Source organism: Pteronotus mesoamericanus, unplaced genomic scaffold (assembly GCF_021234165.1).
Source record: "Pteronotus mesoamericanus isolate MK-2021 breed Mesoamerican mustached bat unplaced genomic scaffold, CSHL_Meso_final contig_169, whole genome shotgun sequence".
Classification (NCBI taxonomy): Eukaryota; Metazoa; Chordata; class Mammalia; order Chiroptera; family Mormoopidae; genus Pteronotus; species Pteronotus mesoamericanus.
The window spans coordinates 5,018,914-5,037,144 of NW_026555068.1; the positions used below are offsets into that span (position 1 = coordinate 5,018,914).

General features: G+C 48.0%; 1 protein-coding gene across 4 annotated transcripts in view; it reads right to left on the reverse strand.

Moving 5' to 3' along the window:
- Positions 1–6,634: 6,634 nt before the first annotated feature.
- GPAT4 (glycerol-3-phosphate acyltransferase 4) overlaps positions 6,635–18,231 on the reverse strand; it is a 40,953-nt gene continuing 29,356 nt past the window's right edge. For all 4 annotated transcript variants that reach the window (XM_054565973.1, XM_054565971.1, XM_054565972.1 and 1 more), the window contains exons 3-13: positions 17,835–17,904; positions 17,372–17,672; positions 16,527–16,601; positions 15,660–15,749; positions 15,388–15,481; positions 14,678–14,793; positions 13,764–13,819; positions 13,169–13,254; positions 9,927–10,055; positions 9,759–9,838; positions 6,635–7,852 (exon numbers count right to left, since the gene is read on the reverse strand). In XM_054565973.1, the coding sequence (XP_054421948.1) occupies positions 7,744–7,852; positions 9,759–9,838; positions 9,927–10,055; positions 13,169–13,254; positions 13,764–13,819; positions 14,678–14,793; positions 15,388–15,481; positions 15,660–15,749; positions 16,527–16,601; positions 17,372–17,672; positions 17,835–17,904 (1,206 nt within the window). In that variant the 3' untranslated portion in view covers positions 6,635–7,743. The remainder of the gene's footprint in view (positions 7,853–9,758; positions 9,839–9,926; positions 10,056–13,168; positions 13,255–13,763; positions 13,820–14,677; positions 14,794–15,387; positions 15,482–15,659; positions 15,750–16,526; positions 16,602–17,371; positions 17,673–17,834; positions 17,905–18,231) is intronic.

The window sequence follows — 18,231 nt, forward strand, 5'->3', positions numbered from 1 at the left end:
GTTACTGACAGGAGCTGCTTTATTGAGCACCCACTAGGTGCCAGGCATTGTGCGTGATGACTGACAGGCATTCTCTAAAAATCCATGAAGCAAGGATTCTGCCTTTTTCTCAGATAAAGAAGACACTGCAATGCAGAAAAATTCACTAGGTTACCTCAAGGCCATACACAGGAAGGAGGTGGATTTGAACCCAGTCTGGCTCCACAGCCACACACTCCCTCACGAGGAAGGATCGGCATGTGAGGTCAAGTGTAAAGACAGGAAGTCTCTGAGAAAGCCCTTCTGAGTCATTCTCCGCTCCCCCCCTCCCCACCCCCAATGACTCCCGGTGGGAAGGTCAGGGAGAGGCAGGGCTGGGCAGGCTAACTCAGAGCGTGAGGGTGTGTGCGTGCCTATGTGTCCCAGGAAAAGGAACCAAACAGGCCGATAAGATCGCTCGTTTCCAGAGCAAAGCACCAATTAAACACAAGGCAGATGTGAGCAAATAAAGCTGTGGCGTCCAGAGAGAAAATCAATACTAGATTATATGTCCTAGCCCAATCATATACCAATTAATACGGAGCGGGTGGGGCCGAAGCCGGGGCGGGGGAGGGGGCAGGTGAGTCTGGCCTGAGAGCAGGAGCTGACCGCCTGCCCCCAACTTCCCCACAGCCCAGGCCCCCTCCCGTTGGGGGCTGCAGGCCCTGCTTCTAAAGGGCCTGTGCCTCAGCTCCCTGGGGGAAACCTGTGTGAACAGCGAAGCATGCGGGAAGGAGGATAAAAGGAGCTTCGCCTCTGTCAGGCCGGCAGCTGGGAGCCGAAGGAAGAAGGGCAAGGTGGGTGAGAGGTGCTGTGGGAGGGCGGTACTCACTGAAAGGGAACAGGCAACTCAAACCAGACAGACAGGCTGCTTGATGTTTAATTTGCTGCAGGGGGAAAAAAAAGAAAAGGCAAGGGTCTTGGTTTTAAAAAGTGATAAAAGAATTAGGCAAAAGTGGGAAAACTGGGAAACAATTTTTACCCCTGAGAAATGATATGGAAGCTTCTGGTTATTCTGTCCATGTTTTATCTAATTTAGAAAGTACAGCCAAGAAGTTAATAATTTTCAAGAGGAATGATAAAAAGCACCACAGGACTGGGTGATGTGGGGATGGAGTGGCCCAGAACCTTCCATGTTAGGGCTTCAGCCTCATCGCTTGCATGGCAGGGACAAGGCACTGTGGCCTACAGCCGCCTGCCAACAGTTACCAGATTGAGCGGGCCTCTGACCCAGAGGGGTGGCTCTGCATCATCGGGGTAAGTCAAAAATGTTATTGTCCAGGGAGAGGAAGTCTGGCTGTGGGTGTGAGGGCCCACATAGTCCAGAACAAGCACACCCTTCCTCCAGAATTCCCAATACTCACAGGGAAAGGGACGCAACGTTGTTTGGGAAGCAGAGAACAAAAGTGGAAGGAAAGGTGGCAAATCAGTGGCGAGAAGGGCAGCTGCTTCCGCTTTGTCCCCATGGGAAGCCCCTCGGGTCAGAGTGCCTCCTGTACCCTGATGGCGCCTGGACGCACACCCCAGGCGCGGGGGCCCTTAGCAGGCAGGAGCTCGGTGGGCCAAGGACTGTTGCATGCCAAAGAAAAACGAAATTTGCTAGCCGAATATTTTTTAGACATTTTGCAAGATGCACGGCCTCCCTGACAATTTTTAATGTACTAACTGCCTGGTCCAGTGAGCTGATTAATTGGTGCTGGAGAGATCAATAAAAAACAGAAAATTAAAACAATTTTAAAGTGATTAAGTAGTTTAACACCTGTCTCCCGTCACGTCAGCGCAGGAAGAAAAATAAAGCAGGTGTCGAAGGGGCCTCCTGAAGCAAGAGAAAACAGCGCCTGCCTTGGAGAAATGACAAATCACAGCTGGTGGATCAATCTGAGTGCAAGCAGCCCTTCCCCGAGCCCACTGCCGAGGCAGCAGGAACCAGGGACCCCAAGACGCTGGGCACCTCCCCGGCCACTCCTGCAGAGCTGCTCCTCAAGCTAGGAGCTAGGGAGGAAAGCGTCTGTTGAGACCCTGAAAACAGGGCGGGAGGAGCAAGGTGAACCGAAGAACACCTTGGCCTAGAATTCTGGATGAGATCAGATGGAAAAGCATCAGCTAACCTTCTTCTGACCTCATTTGCAGCCCTTCAGAGCTGAGTCTGCAGTATGTGGAGGGGTTCAAATGCAATGAAAATGCATTTTGGGAGCTGTGGGGTCAACAGAAGGAAATAGCCATAGCTCTCTAGAATCACCAGGTCCTCCATTCTGGAAGCTTCAGATCTGCACGCTTACTCCCAAGGGAGACAGAGCCTCTCAGCCTCCACCTTCCCTCAGCCTCCTGTGGCCTGGCTATACCTACAGGAGGTGCAGGGACCTACCTGCTGGATGGTGGCCCAAATGCCCCGTGTAACTCTATTGTGCCAAGCTCTCGCCCCTTGCCCCACCCTCCCCACCAGCAGCTATCATGAAAGCTGCACAGCAAGTCCCTCCTCTCCCACAGTTTCATGTACTTGACTCGGAATCATTGGAAGTGAACTCACGGAGTGCAAGAAACTCTAAGATGATGCCAACTTCCCTGCCCACGTTCTAACAAAGCAGGATGAACATGCGCAGGGGAAGTGACGCGGTGAAGAATGAACAAAGGCTAGAGGTAAAGCCCCAAGTGAAAGCCACACAAGTCTCCTGCTTAACCTTGAAAGTGGACTTGAATTTTGCTTGTGCAAAGTGCAGACCTAGTTAATGCGATTCACCTTTTAGAAAGCTGTGCTGTCCTGGGTGCACCACCGCCCCACCCCGGGGTGGAGGTGCAGTTCGAGCCTTAGGCACAAGCCTCAGATCTCTGTGGACAAAAAGCTGGCCCTCAACCTACTCCTTGTGCGCTGGGACAGGATAGGCCAAGCTCTGAGAAAACTTCTGTGTTAGCACTCACCTGCTGGGCAGACAGTCACAGGTTTGTTTTCTGCTCTCCAGCTTCCCGTTCCCCTTCCAGGTCCCCTGACACGGCGGCTTTCACCCCGCAAGACCAGGACAAAAAAGGAGCTCCAAGCAACAACACAGAAACCTTGCAGCAGGTCTAAACCACTGGATTTTAAAATGCAATTTAAACATTTAATAACATGAAATGTTGGACATCAAAGCCTCTCAGCTGAACTTACTAGCCATCCCCACTCAGAAGGCCCTCCTGTCGCACTAAGTAGGAATGGAAGTCATTGGCGGTGGCCTGAAAAAAGGCAAGGCCGAGGAGGAGTTCCAGCTCATGTTAGCTTCAGTAAATACTTTACTAGCCAGGGTTCTTCCCTTTCTCAGACCTCCCTCTGGGAATTCTGCCTCTGTAGCTACTGCTCGGGCCACTCTGTATTCATGCTTGGGGCCCTCTTAGTCTCGATGAAAACGTGTCAAAACCTTTACAGCCTATTTTATGCCAATGACAGTCTCACAAAAAAGATTCCCAATCTTTTTTCCAATCTGTGTGTGTTGGCTCACTTCTCAAAATAATCCATACAGCCGAAATTTCCACATGACATAACATAGTCCATCTCTTGGCAGTTCCTGCCACAAGATGTCACTTTGGTGATTTGGTCAGGAAGCTACAAGGTCCTGCAGTCCCATTCGTCTCACGGATCTCAAATGTTTACTTGCCAAAGGTGCCATCACCAGGGCGCACCTCTCAGCCGGGGCAGGGCTGGCCGGTGGACCCATCTGCTGCCCAGGTAGGGTCTGTGCTACCCAGAAGGCAACTGACGGGGGGCAGGGGGTGGCCTGGGGACCTCACCGCTCTCAGAAGCCAACACAAAGTTCTTGACACGGCGCCCTCCGGCCCGCTGCTCCCTGTAGAGTCAGCCTCAGACTGACGGAGATAAAGTTTCCCCGGGTCCAAGTTCCAAACTCGGCTGTTTTGTTTCTGTTAAAATGCAATTGTTTTTCTCTGGAGTGTGCGGTGACTGCTCAGCGTCAGGAAGATGTATGAAAACCTCCACTTCAATTCAGCATCCCTTTTCTCCCAGACAAACATGGTCGGATTTTAATAAATCAAAGAGCCACACTGTTTAATAAAAATTTATTGACTTACAAGTGATTATTTATCAAAAGACCATTAATAGCCGGTACTGAAATGATGTGTTACTGGGTGGTGCTGGGAGACTAATAGGAAATCAATGCAGCTGGCCAGCCAGAATGCATATGAGAAGCCCACCCCCGACAGCCAGCGCAATTTCACCAGCAAAATACACCAGACGCTACCCCTGGTGCAATGAAAAGTTCCCCTTTTTTATTTATCGTTTACAAATGAAATGATCAATACTTTTAATCTAGAGCAAAATTTATTAACTTTCCCATCGGAGAGAGACATATTGACTGGGGGGAGAGGGGGTGTTATGCGATGGAAGATGGATGGCCGGATGGTCGTCTCTTAACCTGTCCAGGAGTCAGTGTGCATGCAGCTGCCCTTTCAGCCCCAACGTCGCAGGCCACACGGGCGAGCGCAACCGGAGAAACTGAGTCTGGCCACCCTAGACGCACAACAGCAGGTGGGGACCTATGACACAGGGGACTCTCACGCATCAGGAACCATGGGAAGTACGATTCCTCAGATCATCTTTTTGGTCGGTTCCAGGAAGGAAAAGGCCGGGTCTGTAGTCCCAGAAGACTCTCCCGCAGGGCAAGAGCCCAGCACTGGCAGGGTGCCGCTGTGAAGGGCTGCGGCCGGACGGTGCCCGGGGACGTGGCACTGGCCTGGTCCGGGCACTCGGGGCTCTGTGGGGCACTCCCCACCCCTCCCATCAAGCCGATTTCAATCTGCGAAGGGAACCAGCAGGGAATGCGGTCTGATGCAGTCAAGAGCCAAGTTCCAAAGTTGTTTCTACGGTGTCACAAGGCTGTCATCCCAAACTGCTCCATCAAGCTTAGTGTGCTGAGCGCTGGCCTGGCCGACAGTCTTCTATTGAGCTTCTGCTGGCCAGGGAATTTTACTAGTCTTTTTAGCAAGTGCCTTCTCTCACTGACTGGAAAAAAAAATCTGTTTGAGGGAAAAATTCTTTCCAAGACCCAGAATCAAACCCACCCCTGCCCACAGTCACCTACAACGCCAGGGACTCTGCTTCACATGCGGGACACCCTCTCGTGGAACTGAGTTTCATGAACCCCACTGTTCTGAAGGAGGCAAACTGTTTTAAACTGACTTATTTCTGAACCTGATAAACTTAAGAACTTAAAGCCAAAGTTTGAACTATGAATTTAAAACATACAGAAATTGCCGAGATGAAAAGGGCTTCATTCTGGATAAAGGAATAGTCAGAGAGAAATACAGTCAAAACAGCAAAGGAGATGTAGCAGGTTTGGAAGTGACATTAGAAACTGGCCAGTGCTATGCCACACGTCAGACCACTTGGCTTCACCGAGAGCACCTTTGCCGCTGCAGGGATCACAGGAGCGAGCGCATTTTGCATCTCACACGCTTCTCTGGTGTTATCCCCAAGGGCCATGACGTTGTACCGCACAAGACCAACTCAGTTATCCCAAACCAAGTATTCTGGTTGGCAGGGTCCCCATTAAGATGAGGGCGCAGTTGGATGAGTCTGCGTGCTTGCCCCAAGTACTAAATTAAAATTTTAGAGAATTTTTTTCAGAGGGTGGGCTGTCATTCATATGCCCTCCCCTTAGTAACAGAGGAAAACAATCACTGCTTTGTCTCCACAGTATTTCTTTACAGAGCAGTGACTCTACACCAGGTTGTTGTAACACTCTGTGATGTCATCAGCAGAAAGCTTTGTTGAAAAGTGAGACATAAAAATGTTAAATACCTATGTAAACCATGTACTAATCAGTAGGTGGCTTTTTTTAAAAAGGGAGTTTAAAAAGGAACCTTGGCCTTCAAAATCAATTTTTAAAGATCATCCCAGACAGCTTTAAAACACTGTAAATACTTCTTATAAAGCCTGATAATCCCTGCTTACTCTTGACTACTCTGTAAAACAGTTCTTGAGAGGCTGTTCTTTGTCTTAATAGTGTTTTTGAGAGGAAAATTTCTCACTGGTTGGCAGGTCAGAGAAAACGGAAGCTACCCGGGCAGGCGAGGCCGCACAGAGGCCGCCGGGGCAGGAGGCACGCCGAGGTCAGGCAGGGGGAAGCGCGGCCCACGTGGGGCCTCCGGAGCCGGGCTTCGTTCCCAGCCCCGAGATCGCAGTCTGGAGCGTGGCTCAGAGAGGTGACACTTACCATGGCTGGCACAAAATCCTGCAAGGTGTGCCGACTGTGCCATGCAGAAGGGGGGCGGGGGAGGGGAAGAGAGGTGGATAAATGGTAGAAATGAGGCAACTCTCTTCGGAGGGATTTGAAGCTGGTGGACCCTAGAAGCAAGAAGCTGCGAACGGCTTGGCTTCAGACCTGCCCTCAGTGACTGCAGGTGGGCACAGGAGGCCACGAGGTCCGCAGTTTCCCTCTGGCTGTGTGGAGGCCCCCAGGGCACCACTCATTGCCAATCCGGCCGCCTCACTCACCCTTCAGGGCCTCAGCTCCTGCCTTGCCCTGCGTTCCCTCGGGGGTCCCTGCTGTCTTCAGACGGCCCCTGCCATCTGGCACCCTCCCCTCCACCTGAACCAACAGTGCCCCCATCACACACCGCTCATCCCCGGCAGCCGTCTGTGTGGAAATCCACATCTTCGTCCATGCCAGGGATTCTAAATTACCCAGAGGGAGAGGCGAGCACACATTTGATACGAGTACTTCACCTTCCCTGAACAATACTATTTCTCATAACGGAAGTCAGACAGATACCCTCTAGCCCCAAGGTTACTGTTGGTAACTTTGATAAGAAACAGGTTGCTTAGGGCAACATCTAGGGGAGAAAGAGTGAAGGGAAAAATCTCTCTATTCATTCACCATCAAAGACAATTTTATTTACTCACAAAACCACTCCCAAGCCCTGGGCAGCAGCTCAGAGCTCAGACCTTGTCCTGCCGCAACTCAGGGGCCTGTACTTGGAACACTGAGCTCCACTGTCCTTCCCTAGGAGTAGCACTTCAATCCCCACAACAACCCTGTGAGGTAGGTATCACCACCCTTCCCCGTCCTGATCCAGGTTACAGATGGGGAAACTGAGGCACGTGTTAACAAAGAGCAAGTCACATGGGAGTCTGAGGTGAACACTGGAGTTGGAATGTGGAATGACTCTTGGTTCCCACCAAGCACTAGTCACTGGTCCGTCTTGCCTCTTTCCCTCCCCCTTGGTGACTGCATGAGAATTGGGAGCTTCATTCTGCTGAAAGCCTCTGCGGGACAAGTCCAAGGCTGGGGCGGTGTTCAGGCTGGCAGGCCACACTGCCTTGCAGTGCTGCTCCTTGCCAGCAGGTGGCCTCCCCCAGCCAAGTCCCTGGCACGTGGGCATCTGTAACAGACCAACGTCCTACTGGCCGGAGCATGGGACCATAACCAATTCTTCCCAACCACTCAGCCCCTTCTGTGCGCAGGCGGAGAGTTGACTTTAATGGCATTCCTCCAATGGACTTATTGTAAAAGAAACAAGAAGTCATCTTGTCCTGGGCAGCAACACCCCGCAGCGCTCACGTCAGACGGCAAGCCCAGGGATCCGGGGTGGCTCTGAGGAAGCTGACGTCCTGGGATCCACAGCAGCCCGAAGGCTGGAGCCTGGAAAGAGTGCAGCAGTGGTGGGCAGCGGCAAGGACCCCCACTGGCCCCCGTGTCAGGATTCGGCACGGTGGCTCCAGCAGTGAGAGGCACGGGCTCAGGACCGGCTCCTGTCCTCATGGTTCCCGACAATCATCTTGCTGTACAGCTTCTGCTGCTCCTCCTTGAACGCATCCTTCACCTTCTCCCTCTTCAGGCCACCGTCCCTGGGAGAGGAAGGCTGCATTAAGAGTGAAGAAAGCTGCCCGTCCCCCATTGTCATAGCCAGATGCTCCCTGCAGCTCGAACCCAGGAAAAACATGCCAGAAACAGAGGTCCTCCGTGGCTCCCCCATCAGGATGAGTTCGGGGGTCCTGGACCCCCGGAACCCACCCTTCCTACCTTAAAACTCTCACTCCTGCCCTGAGTCAGAATTCACTGCTCATGTTCAAGGTCCTCTGTAATTGCTTACACCTACCAAGGAGTTTAAAATTCTTTCTACCCCTCACAAAAGATAAAGGAGGTATTCTGACATTATGGAAAGTGAACCAAGCTTCAAGAAATATTGAGATTTATAATAATCTATAAAATGGATTTGTGAAAGAACATCTGTAGAGTTCAGACTGAAGGATTTTCCAAATTCATGCAAACAATAAACACAAGGGAAACGCATGTTCTTACGTGTGAATCCCAGCACTTCCCTCCATGTCCCCAAATAAATCCTCTACACTTGGATTTGCTCCCACCCACCTATCACCCCAACTCTTTGCTTCCATCCTAGAATTATCATCATCTTCAATGAGTAATGAAAGTCCACACCCACTTTCCGTCCTTTACCCGCCTCCCCTTTTGAGTTACAGAGGTGGTAGCAGTGGAAAGGGACCTGATGAAGCCCAGTTGCTGGGCAGACTATCCTGGAAGACCTGACATGTGCTATGCCCTTGTAAATCCACAGCAAGGGCACCCTTTCAAAGTAGCCACCCGGTCTTCACGAGGCCTCAGGGAGAGGGAATGTGGGGCAGGGGATAAACACTCCACTTCCATACTCGTGTCTGAACTCGTGAGTATGGAATGACGGGAGCCTGAACTAACATCAGACCTGAGTTCAAAATCTGGCCCCAGTGTTTATCCTGTTACTTTGAAAAGCAGTTACCTAACCTCTCTGAGTTTCAGTCTGTCATCTGAAAAATGGGAGTAACAATTACCATGTTTCATGGACTAACTTGAGGATGGAATGAGATCGCCCCACAGAGCACCAGTAGCATAGTGTCAGTGTGACTGAGGGCCATGCTATTACCTTGGAAGCCACAGGGCAGTTTAAAAGGTGAACTTCCACACTCTCCCCACAATGCCCACGTCAGTCCAACGTCCTCCAGAGCCGACCTTTGTGCTTAAACTCGAGGGAGCCTAAGATGCTGGAACAGCTTCCCTGGTCCGGCGTTCACTCCCACCCCTCTCCTGTAGCTGGTGTCCAACTCTCTCACTCAAGCGTCAGGGTCTGCAAACTACGACCGTGGGCCAAATCCATCTGACCCCTATTTTTGTAAATGAAGTTTTCCTGGAACACACACACTCATTTGTTTATGTGTTGCCTCTATTATTTGCTTTTATGCTATAAAGGCAAAGTTAAGCAGCTGCAACAGATGCCACATGGTCCACAATGTCTAGAATATCCACTAACTCTACAGAGAAAGTTTGCCCATTCCTGCTCTAGTCGGTGACACTCTAAATGCAAAAATAAGAAACTATGGTCTTTCTAAAGATGATTCAATTTTGCCAAATATATGTGATCAGAGAGCCCAGTACTCCTATGAGGCTTCCAGATCAGCATCAGGGCCCCTCTCCCTGAAGAGTCAAGGACGGCTTGGATGCCCCGGCAGACTGGTACAAAACCCAGAGAGGTTTAGCTCCAGCATCCTGGGCTCCAGGTTCCCTGAGATCAAGTTAACAGCGGGCACTTCTGAGTTGGAACTGGGAGAAAGCAGCCAAACTGCTCACTCTCCAGGGCTGGTGAGCTGCATTCTCTACACCAGGGAGAGGAGGAATCTTTGTAATTGGGGTCAACAATTTAGCATTTCCTTCAGAAATTCATGTTCTCCTAGACTCCGCTGACAAGATCTGGCTCTGACTCACCACAGTAGGTCCACGAGTCCTCCTTGTCTGGCAATGGCAGATTTCACCCTGTTCGCAAACTGGACGGCATCTTCATCTGTCTGTAAAAAAGTGAACAAGACCACTTAACCCAGGCTCCTGGTCAAAGAGAACTAAGGGAAGAAGAGCTCTGTGTGCTGGGGTACCTACTTCTCTGGTCATGGGAGGCAGGTACCAGACACTGCAGACAATGGCCCAGCTGGTCATCATTCTCAGCAGGTATGTCACCATCCCGTATTTGCTGCTGTTGAAGAAGGCATCACCGAATTGAGGGTCATACTGAAAAACAGCGGAAAGCTGATGGTAAGGAGTCAGCACTTCTAGCAATGAATGCATCCCCTGGGGCAGTGCCAGGAATACAAAGATGTCTCCAGACCTCCCTCCACGCACACTTCTGAAGTAATGCTACACCCCGGCAGCTCTGGCCTCCAGAAACATTAACGTCCCCTGACCGAACCAAAATACTGCCACACATCCTTGGGGAGGAGAGCCTTCTGCAAGCACGTGCCCTCCCTCTTGCTCACTTATCGGTACATATATCCTATTACTTAAGTTTTCAAGCATATCCAGAAACAGAGAATAGGCTAATATACTCCCATACACCTATTCCCCAGATTCAATAATTAGCAACATTTCACTATACTTGCTTCATCTACCCCCTGCCCCTCTTATAAACCTTACTTACTTCATGCTATTAAGTCATAAATACATGTACCTCCTCCAAATAAAGACATTTTTCCTACATAACTACCAACCTTTAAATACCATTTCTAGTGCCTCAGACCAAAAATGATCAGAAAGCTGATAATATGCTTCTGTAATTATGCTTCTAACAAAGCTAATGACCTGTTTAAGCAGGAGGCTTTGCTTTGATTAAACACAGTGCTCTTTACTGAGTGGACACACAGTAGACAGCACAGTCTTCACCACATGGTGCTGCACTTCCGGCCACGAAGCAGGCTTATCAGATCCTTTTGTTTGCTGAAGACTCTAATGGAGGGAAGGGCTGTACTTCAATGGCATTTTGTGGGAAATGTGGCCAAAGCTGTGAACCTCATTCTCACCAAACAGAAGAATAATTTAAGTGGCAGGTAAGCATGGTGGGGAAGGCCCTGGACAAAGCGTCATGGGACTGTTATCAAATCTTTGAAAGGCTGTCATTACAAGCCACTGGACTGACTTTGTGTAGTTATAAAGCAAAGATCTAGCTAGGACCAGAGAGTGATAAAACCAAGAGATGGATTTTCGAGACTTGTGCCATGGGCGCAGACTGCACCAGCGGGGACAAGGCCCCAGCTCGGAAGGGCTGCAGAGGATCACAGGCGGGAGGCGGGTGGGGAGGACCCTCCCACTCGAGGCGGTGGGTAGGTCTGACCTATATCATCTATTTGGCCTTTCAAGCCTGAATTCTGTAATTCTCAGAGTAGGACCAGGATATTTATGTGTAGTTGAGAAACTCACTACTGAAATGAAGACATGTAGATTAATTACAGAAACTAAGAAATTTAGATATAACTATAGAAGGCTTAAGGAGTTCACATTATAATATTAAAAGGAAATAAGGGAGAAGAATGAGTTTTAAACAGAAGCTAAGTATACGAATTGAAGAAAGTATTGCTCTATTTTGTAAAGCACTATATAGATTAAAAAATGTGGTACGTGTAAGAGAGTGAGGGTCCCTAGTTGAGGGCTAATTCTGTACCCCATGCTGGGCAGATCCCTACAGTGAAAAAAACAAGGCAGAAAGCTCAGAACATCAATTACTCAAAATCAGGTAACGACAATTCTGGTGGAAATGTAGTAAAAAGAGTCATGAAATTGCTGACGTTATCCAAGTTTGGTTACCAAAATCTTCCTAAAAACTAGAAAAGTATCTGTGGAGCAGTTCTTAATCTTATGTGAGCTTTAATTTGTGAATGGAATGAAATTATACATAAAATTTGCATGTCTTTTCCTTTGGAGAGGAGTCAAAACTGCCCAAGAGCCTAGGTTCCAAAACTAGTGAAGCCTCTGCTCCAGGAAGGGTTCGCACAGTGTGGCTCCTGACCAGCAGCATCAGCCCACCCAGGAGTGGCCTGGAAACGCAAGCCCCGTCACCTGCACTTGCACAATCCGCCCAGGTGCTGCTGATGTGGCTAAGACCCAAGAGCCAATGCTGCGGAGTGAGCAAGGAGGGCCTTAAGTTTGTTTTTAATAAATACATATGGGGAAGCAGTGGACTCTCAGTACATTAAAATGCAGGACGGTGTGCATGTGGCACAAACGCCACTCCCCATCCCTACACCCACAGCACACAACTCAGACTGTTTTCTTTCTTGCGGTTCCCAGACACAACATCACAGCATCCCCCACAAATCTCTCAAGCGGCCCTGACCCATGGATCAGTAACCCTGCATGCATATTCACTGGCCATCCCTGCCCTGGTGCTTTCCCCACTGGTGAAAGGGGAGGGACTGGTAAGCCTTTGCTCAACCAAGAGGAGCATCTCCCACTCCTACCCTCCTACCACACCAGCTATGTTGGCAAGATGAAAATAAGAAATATTTCTACAGAATGCTCTGCAGACAACAAACCCTTGCAAACGTATGGAGACTAAATTCTAAGCACAGCTCAAATTTACTCACTGTTTTACCCTGATTTCAACCTAAATACTTTAAACATACTGAACAACAGCCTGCACTTTTTAGAATAATGTAAAAGCAAACTTTTGGAAATAATACTATGAATTTATAAAATAGATAAATGTGAAGGGGGAGACGGAGGAAGGAGAAAAAAAGGGAAACTTGACTGGCTAACTGAACCAATCTCTTTAGGTGAGTTTGGACAGTTAGAAGCACAATTTCCTGAAAGGTAGGAGAATAGACTAGGCAAACTTGTAAGATCCATTTCACTTTTATAGGGGGTCCTCAGTACACAGATGAGACGACAGTCCAAATCAGTGCAGCTCTTTCTTCCTTCAATACTAAGGACACATCTGTGCCTCCCCACCAAATACACAAACCCAGCTGGGCAGCCACCCACTCCCAGCCTAAGCCACCTCTCCAGGTGGAACACCTTACATTCCAGCTAAGTTTATGAAGACAGAGGAAATAAGTGCAGAGAAATGTACAAAGCTCAAAAAGCATTCTCCACTTCCCGAATCTGGTGGAGGTGGGGAGCTGTGGGTTGGAATCTGGCTGTTTCACGTTACAATACTCCCAGTTCCTTCTCACATGTTATGAACAATGTCACATTCTCCTAAGCACTTGACCCACACCAGCCCAGCCCTCGGCTGCTCTGCTGGAGAGGATCCACCCACTGATAGTGACACCAGCTCCTTCCTCCATCTTCTCTTGCTGCATCCAGTTCGTGGCAGCAGCCACCATGACCAATTACCCTCGGAGGACTTGTACCTTGATAGCAACTGGGTAAACTGTGGCTCCAATTTCAAAACTTCCCTTTTTGAACATCATCACTGATGTATTATTGATGCAGGTTCCTAAAATGCAAGAGAGAATAAAATGCTATTTCTTTTGGTCTTTTGCCCCAGAAATTAGGAGTTTAAGGACTACATATAATAATTATTCTAATGACTCTTCAAACAGGGTAAATCTGTCATCTCACTAGCTTATGAATGAACACTTAAGAGAAATGAGCAAAATATTCATCTGCTTCCTATTCTCTTATCACAGGACCACATTCCTGATTAACACATGCCAGCCTAGATAAAAGGCCGAGGACACTCAGCAGACGTAACAGGTTTCAGTGAGAACTCTGTAAGAAGCTGAAAGACCCTGTCAGCAAACTAGAAAAGGGATTCCTGTGTTGAAGTTCACACTATGGCACTCAGTCCAATGTCTAAGTTTCTATGAGTTTTTAGCCCCACAACCAATCTAAAGGGACCAAACATCATCCAGTGAAAACAGACAACCCCAAGAAAGGCTGAGGAACCTGGTTCTGAGGCACAGCCTCCCCACAGAAGCTCTGTGGCAATCAACACCTTCTTACCCTCTGGGAAGATGAGGATAGGTAGCTTGCTTTTATCCTGCACGTGCTCACTCAGTCTTTAGAAGAAAAATAAAACAAAGGGTCAGACAGCTTTATGTTCATCAGCACCAAAATGCATTTATAAATAACCTACATAGATGTGATACTAGGTGTTGTATAAAAACAAGTGAACAAATATGACCTGTCTTTTATAAACCCCAAGTCTAAATCTCACAAAGACAAAATTTAAAAGGACAGGGAAAATCCGCTGTTTAATTCATACAGTTACTCAATCAAGTGTAAATGTCTGTATACCGAAGACATTGCTCAGACTTGGAACTATCCTCAGGACAGACCTGCCACAGGGGCTTGCGAAGAGCATCCTTAATAAACACTTGCTACCAAACTTCCTAATAGCCTTGCTGGGTGGGACCTACAGTAGACCTGGCTTTATACTCTGTCCCTGAGAGATGCAGCAAAGGGGCTGATGGCAGGTTCATCTGTCCTTATAGAAGATGGTTTTAGCTGGATCTGGATTCCTTTCCATTATACTGCAATTCTTGTACCGTTACTTGCACGATTTATCCTTTTTTCAAGCTTGAAAAGAGAGCAGCACTTTGTTACACTACCTTAAGTTTGTTTTTATTTTTGATATACATTGATTTTGAGATTTCAAATAGCATTAAAAGTCCACATGTTGTTTGTTATAATGGGTACAAGAAATAAGAAAGGTTTAGAAACACTACTAACTTGGTAAATAACAGTGTTTCTATACTTTTCATATTCCATGTTTTAGAAAAAATATGATGATGATGAAAGTAGTATAGGCTCAGTGTTGAAGACACTATAATTTCACTGTGGCGGGATAACAACCTCTAAAATGCATGCTTTTTCTGTAACTCATCATATAGAACAATAGCATTTTGTCGGTTTACCTTTTAGCCACCAGGTGGCGATCTTTCACCTCAGAGCGCTCAAACCAGACGTGAGGGCAGGCCTTCACCATGGCTCTCTGAATCACACCCATGAGTCCCCCGTGTGCTTGACCCACCTGAACTCAGACAAGGGAGTAACTGGTAGTGAAGCCACCCTCACACAAATGCCCCACTCTGGGGAGAAAGGCCCAGGTCCCACAAGATAAGCGCTCCTACTTCTCTCACTCCATTGCTAACCACAGCTTTCTCACTACTAAGAAACCCTGAATCTTAAATTTACCTTTTTAATTGGTGATATCAGAGAGATGTAATTAAAAACACAGCTGAAAACTCTAAAATGAGATAATGAAACGGAACAATACCATGTGTAAAAATGTTCCCCCCCTCAGCAGATTCGCCAATGCCCATGAACCAGTCCTTTCAAATCCTTATCTTCACCCCTTTCCATGCCGACTAAACATCCGAAGTCTAATCTCCAACCACACTTCCAGTTACTCTGCTCAGAATATTTGCTATTAAAGTCCCATGGAGATCTCAAAAGCAACAGAAACAAAGGCAAAAATCTAGGCTGGGGACCAGACATAAAAACATGTTTACCTGTTCATACCCTTAACAAAGAGCTCAGCAAAGGGTCCGGAAGCCTCCCAGCCCCGACTAGTCTCTAAAAGTGAGAAGTCTTGCCCCAAGAAAGCAACAGAAAGAAGTCTTACCATGGCATAATAGCCATCACTGGCCAAAATGATGACGTCAATAGGAGAGGTATGATTGGCCACACAGATGCCACCATTTCTAGGCCTGTTTTTCCTGTATAGGACGTATGCAAAACAACAAAAGTTCATGGGAAACAATTCGTCTGAACTCATCCCCTCGTCTCAGCTTCACTGCCTCTAACTGAAAGCTCAGAAGAGCCCTGCTGGCCAGCTGCAGTCGGGTTGTGTTCTGCCAGCGCCACTTCCCTCTGTATCGTACCAAGTTGCCTCACCTGTCGTGGTAGGTAATGATGGCTGTCAGCGCTCGCACGCAGATCCGGTAACACATTAAGTGAACATGTTTACTCATGAACTCCTTAAACCTGCAACAACAGGACAACGATTTTTGGTTTTATTTTACATGGAGAAAGACAGGAAAAGTTCCTGAATCCAACAATTTAAAAATCATAGCCTACAGTCCTTTATGATTGCAAAATATTTTTATAAATATTACCATATAAATATATATGGTAAAACCCTGGAATTTATTAGCATCTTTGTGCCCACATGAGGAAACAAAGCAATGATGAGAACTGCTTAACTTCACATAAGTAAATGGGTTTAAAACTCATAGCTCTAGAATTTCCTGCACTGGTGAGTCTACTAGATTCCTTTCCCTTCTAGTCTACACCTAGAAGCAAGGCAAAGGCCAGAGACCAACCTCCTAACTAGCCCAGGCAGAAGAGATGTTGGCCTGCTCCAGAATTTCCCAAAGGGAGCAAATTTCTCCTTCAAAGAACAAAACAAAGAAGGCCTACCTACATTTCCTATCCTCTTACCAATTTATCAACACGGCAGAATGCTCAAGACTAAACAACATGCTGTAAAATTTGCTAGCCTTGGACTCTATAGTGTTTTGTGGTTTCTCCCTTTTGTCTTTAAAATGGCAAGGGTGTGAGGGTTGGAGGCCAAAAAGAACAATCATAGGTCAAGATCAGTAAAAATAGAAGACTTTAGTGCTGATGTCACTGTTACCACCGGGTTATTTTAGCCACCTAAGAGTCTGCGGTTTGGCTGCGCCCAGAGCAGCAGCCTGGCCTTCCAATGCCGGAGCCACGACTGCAGAGCCCTGCAGACAGGGGCACTCCCACTCGACTCACCTCCCGTTTGGCAAGTACCCCACCATGGTCGTGCCCACCACCAGAAGGCTGATCCCCGTGAAAGCGAGAGCTATCCTGTAATGAGAAGACAAATTAAAACACAGCAAACAAATCCTTGCACTATGTATAGAATTCACTGTGCGAAAAGAGAAGTGGGCATCATGAAACCACCCCCAAGACCTGATCACGTAGGACCTAGATGGGAGTTCCAGCTAGAAATGCAAGCAGGCCTGTCAGAACCAGAGATCATTTTGATTCCAACAGCTACTATGGATCTGGGTCTCAGGTCACCCTGTCTCCTCAGGCATGAAGTAGCCAAAAGGATGGAAAAGCCTAACACTGGCTGGCTGTTCTGCCCTCAGGCACCTCCTGTCCTATCCTGCCCCTTGGCTTTAAGCCCTGGCAGAAGCACAGCTTCTCTGTGAAGCAATAGGAAGGAGAGCCGGAAGGTACTAGCATCTGACAAGGCATACTGAGAAAGCAAACAGTACAGCAAGAATGAGGGCTCAATACTGCTTCTGTACTGCAGTAGGAGAGAGTCACCTCTGCCCAGGGAGGAGTGGCGAGAAAGGACATGTCTCCTGTCCCTGTGTTTAGTCCATCTAGACAAGCAGTTTGTCTTCAGAAACCTAACTCTTCCTGTCTGATATACAGAGAACCCAGGGCCTCTAAAAGACAATCACCAGTGTTCCCTTCCAAGGGTCAGAGGGACTGGCTGATGGAAGAACCATACTGTCCCTCTTAAAATGGGAAACCAAGGCAGGGAGACACAGGTAAGTGTATGATGCAAGGGGTGTAGGCAGCAACAGCTCCAGTCCTTTGTCCCCCTTGGGCCCTGCCCTCACCTGAGCGGCAGGAGGAAGCAATACCGAATCAGCACTCCTAAGCCCCATAAGACAGTGAGCCGGAGGCTGATGTAGTGGAAGTTGTAATTGGTTCTACTCAGCAGGTTCCAGGACTCCAACTCCTCTGCTGAGAATCTCTTTGTCACCTCATCATCCATAATGGTTTCCATTCCTTTCCGGCAAAAGTAGAAAATGTCAGAGAGCTCAAACTCTGGAGTATTATCCAGAGCCTTGCTGCTGCCGCTTCTACGAATTTCTTTGATCTCTTCTTCTAGTGAAGTGGGATCTTTTGCAATAATTCCTGCAAAAGAGAACATCCTGTCAATCTGGAAGAAAACATGTTAAACATACTCAGAGTACACAGCTCAGCTTTTATATAGTGAAGAGTCTCTGTGGAATTAAAAGCATTCAGAAAAATATTTCAAATGAGCCTGTTAAGATGAGGATCATGACCCAGTCTTACCATTGGTATAAGGTTTGTAGAGTTGGTGGTTCTTCTCTTTGGCTCCTCTCTCCATTCTCAAGGTCGCCCACTGCAGGGGGGAAACAGTAACAGTTAAGAATGAACAAACACCTCCATTTCCATCCTGTGAAAGCTCAAGCCCTGTCGCCTGAGATCAGACTGCAGCCAAGAAAGCACCCATTCTACAAGGGAACTCGAAGCTCTCTCCTTCTAGAGTAGTCCCCCTCCTTGATAACTAAGACCAAGAGTTAGGTTGCTTACAGTGAACAGCTGGAAACTAAGGGGCCTCTCACTGCCTAACTCTCCCTGTCTCCGGTTCCCTAAGGAACTACCTAGCTGACATTATGTGGACCTCACACGCTCCTCCTTTACTACTAAATACTAGCTATTCACAAAC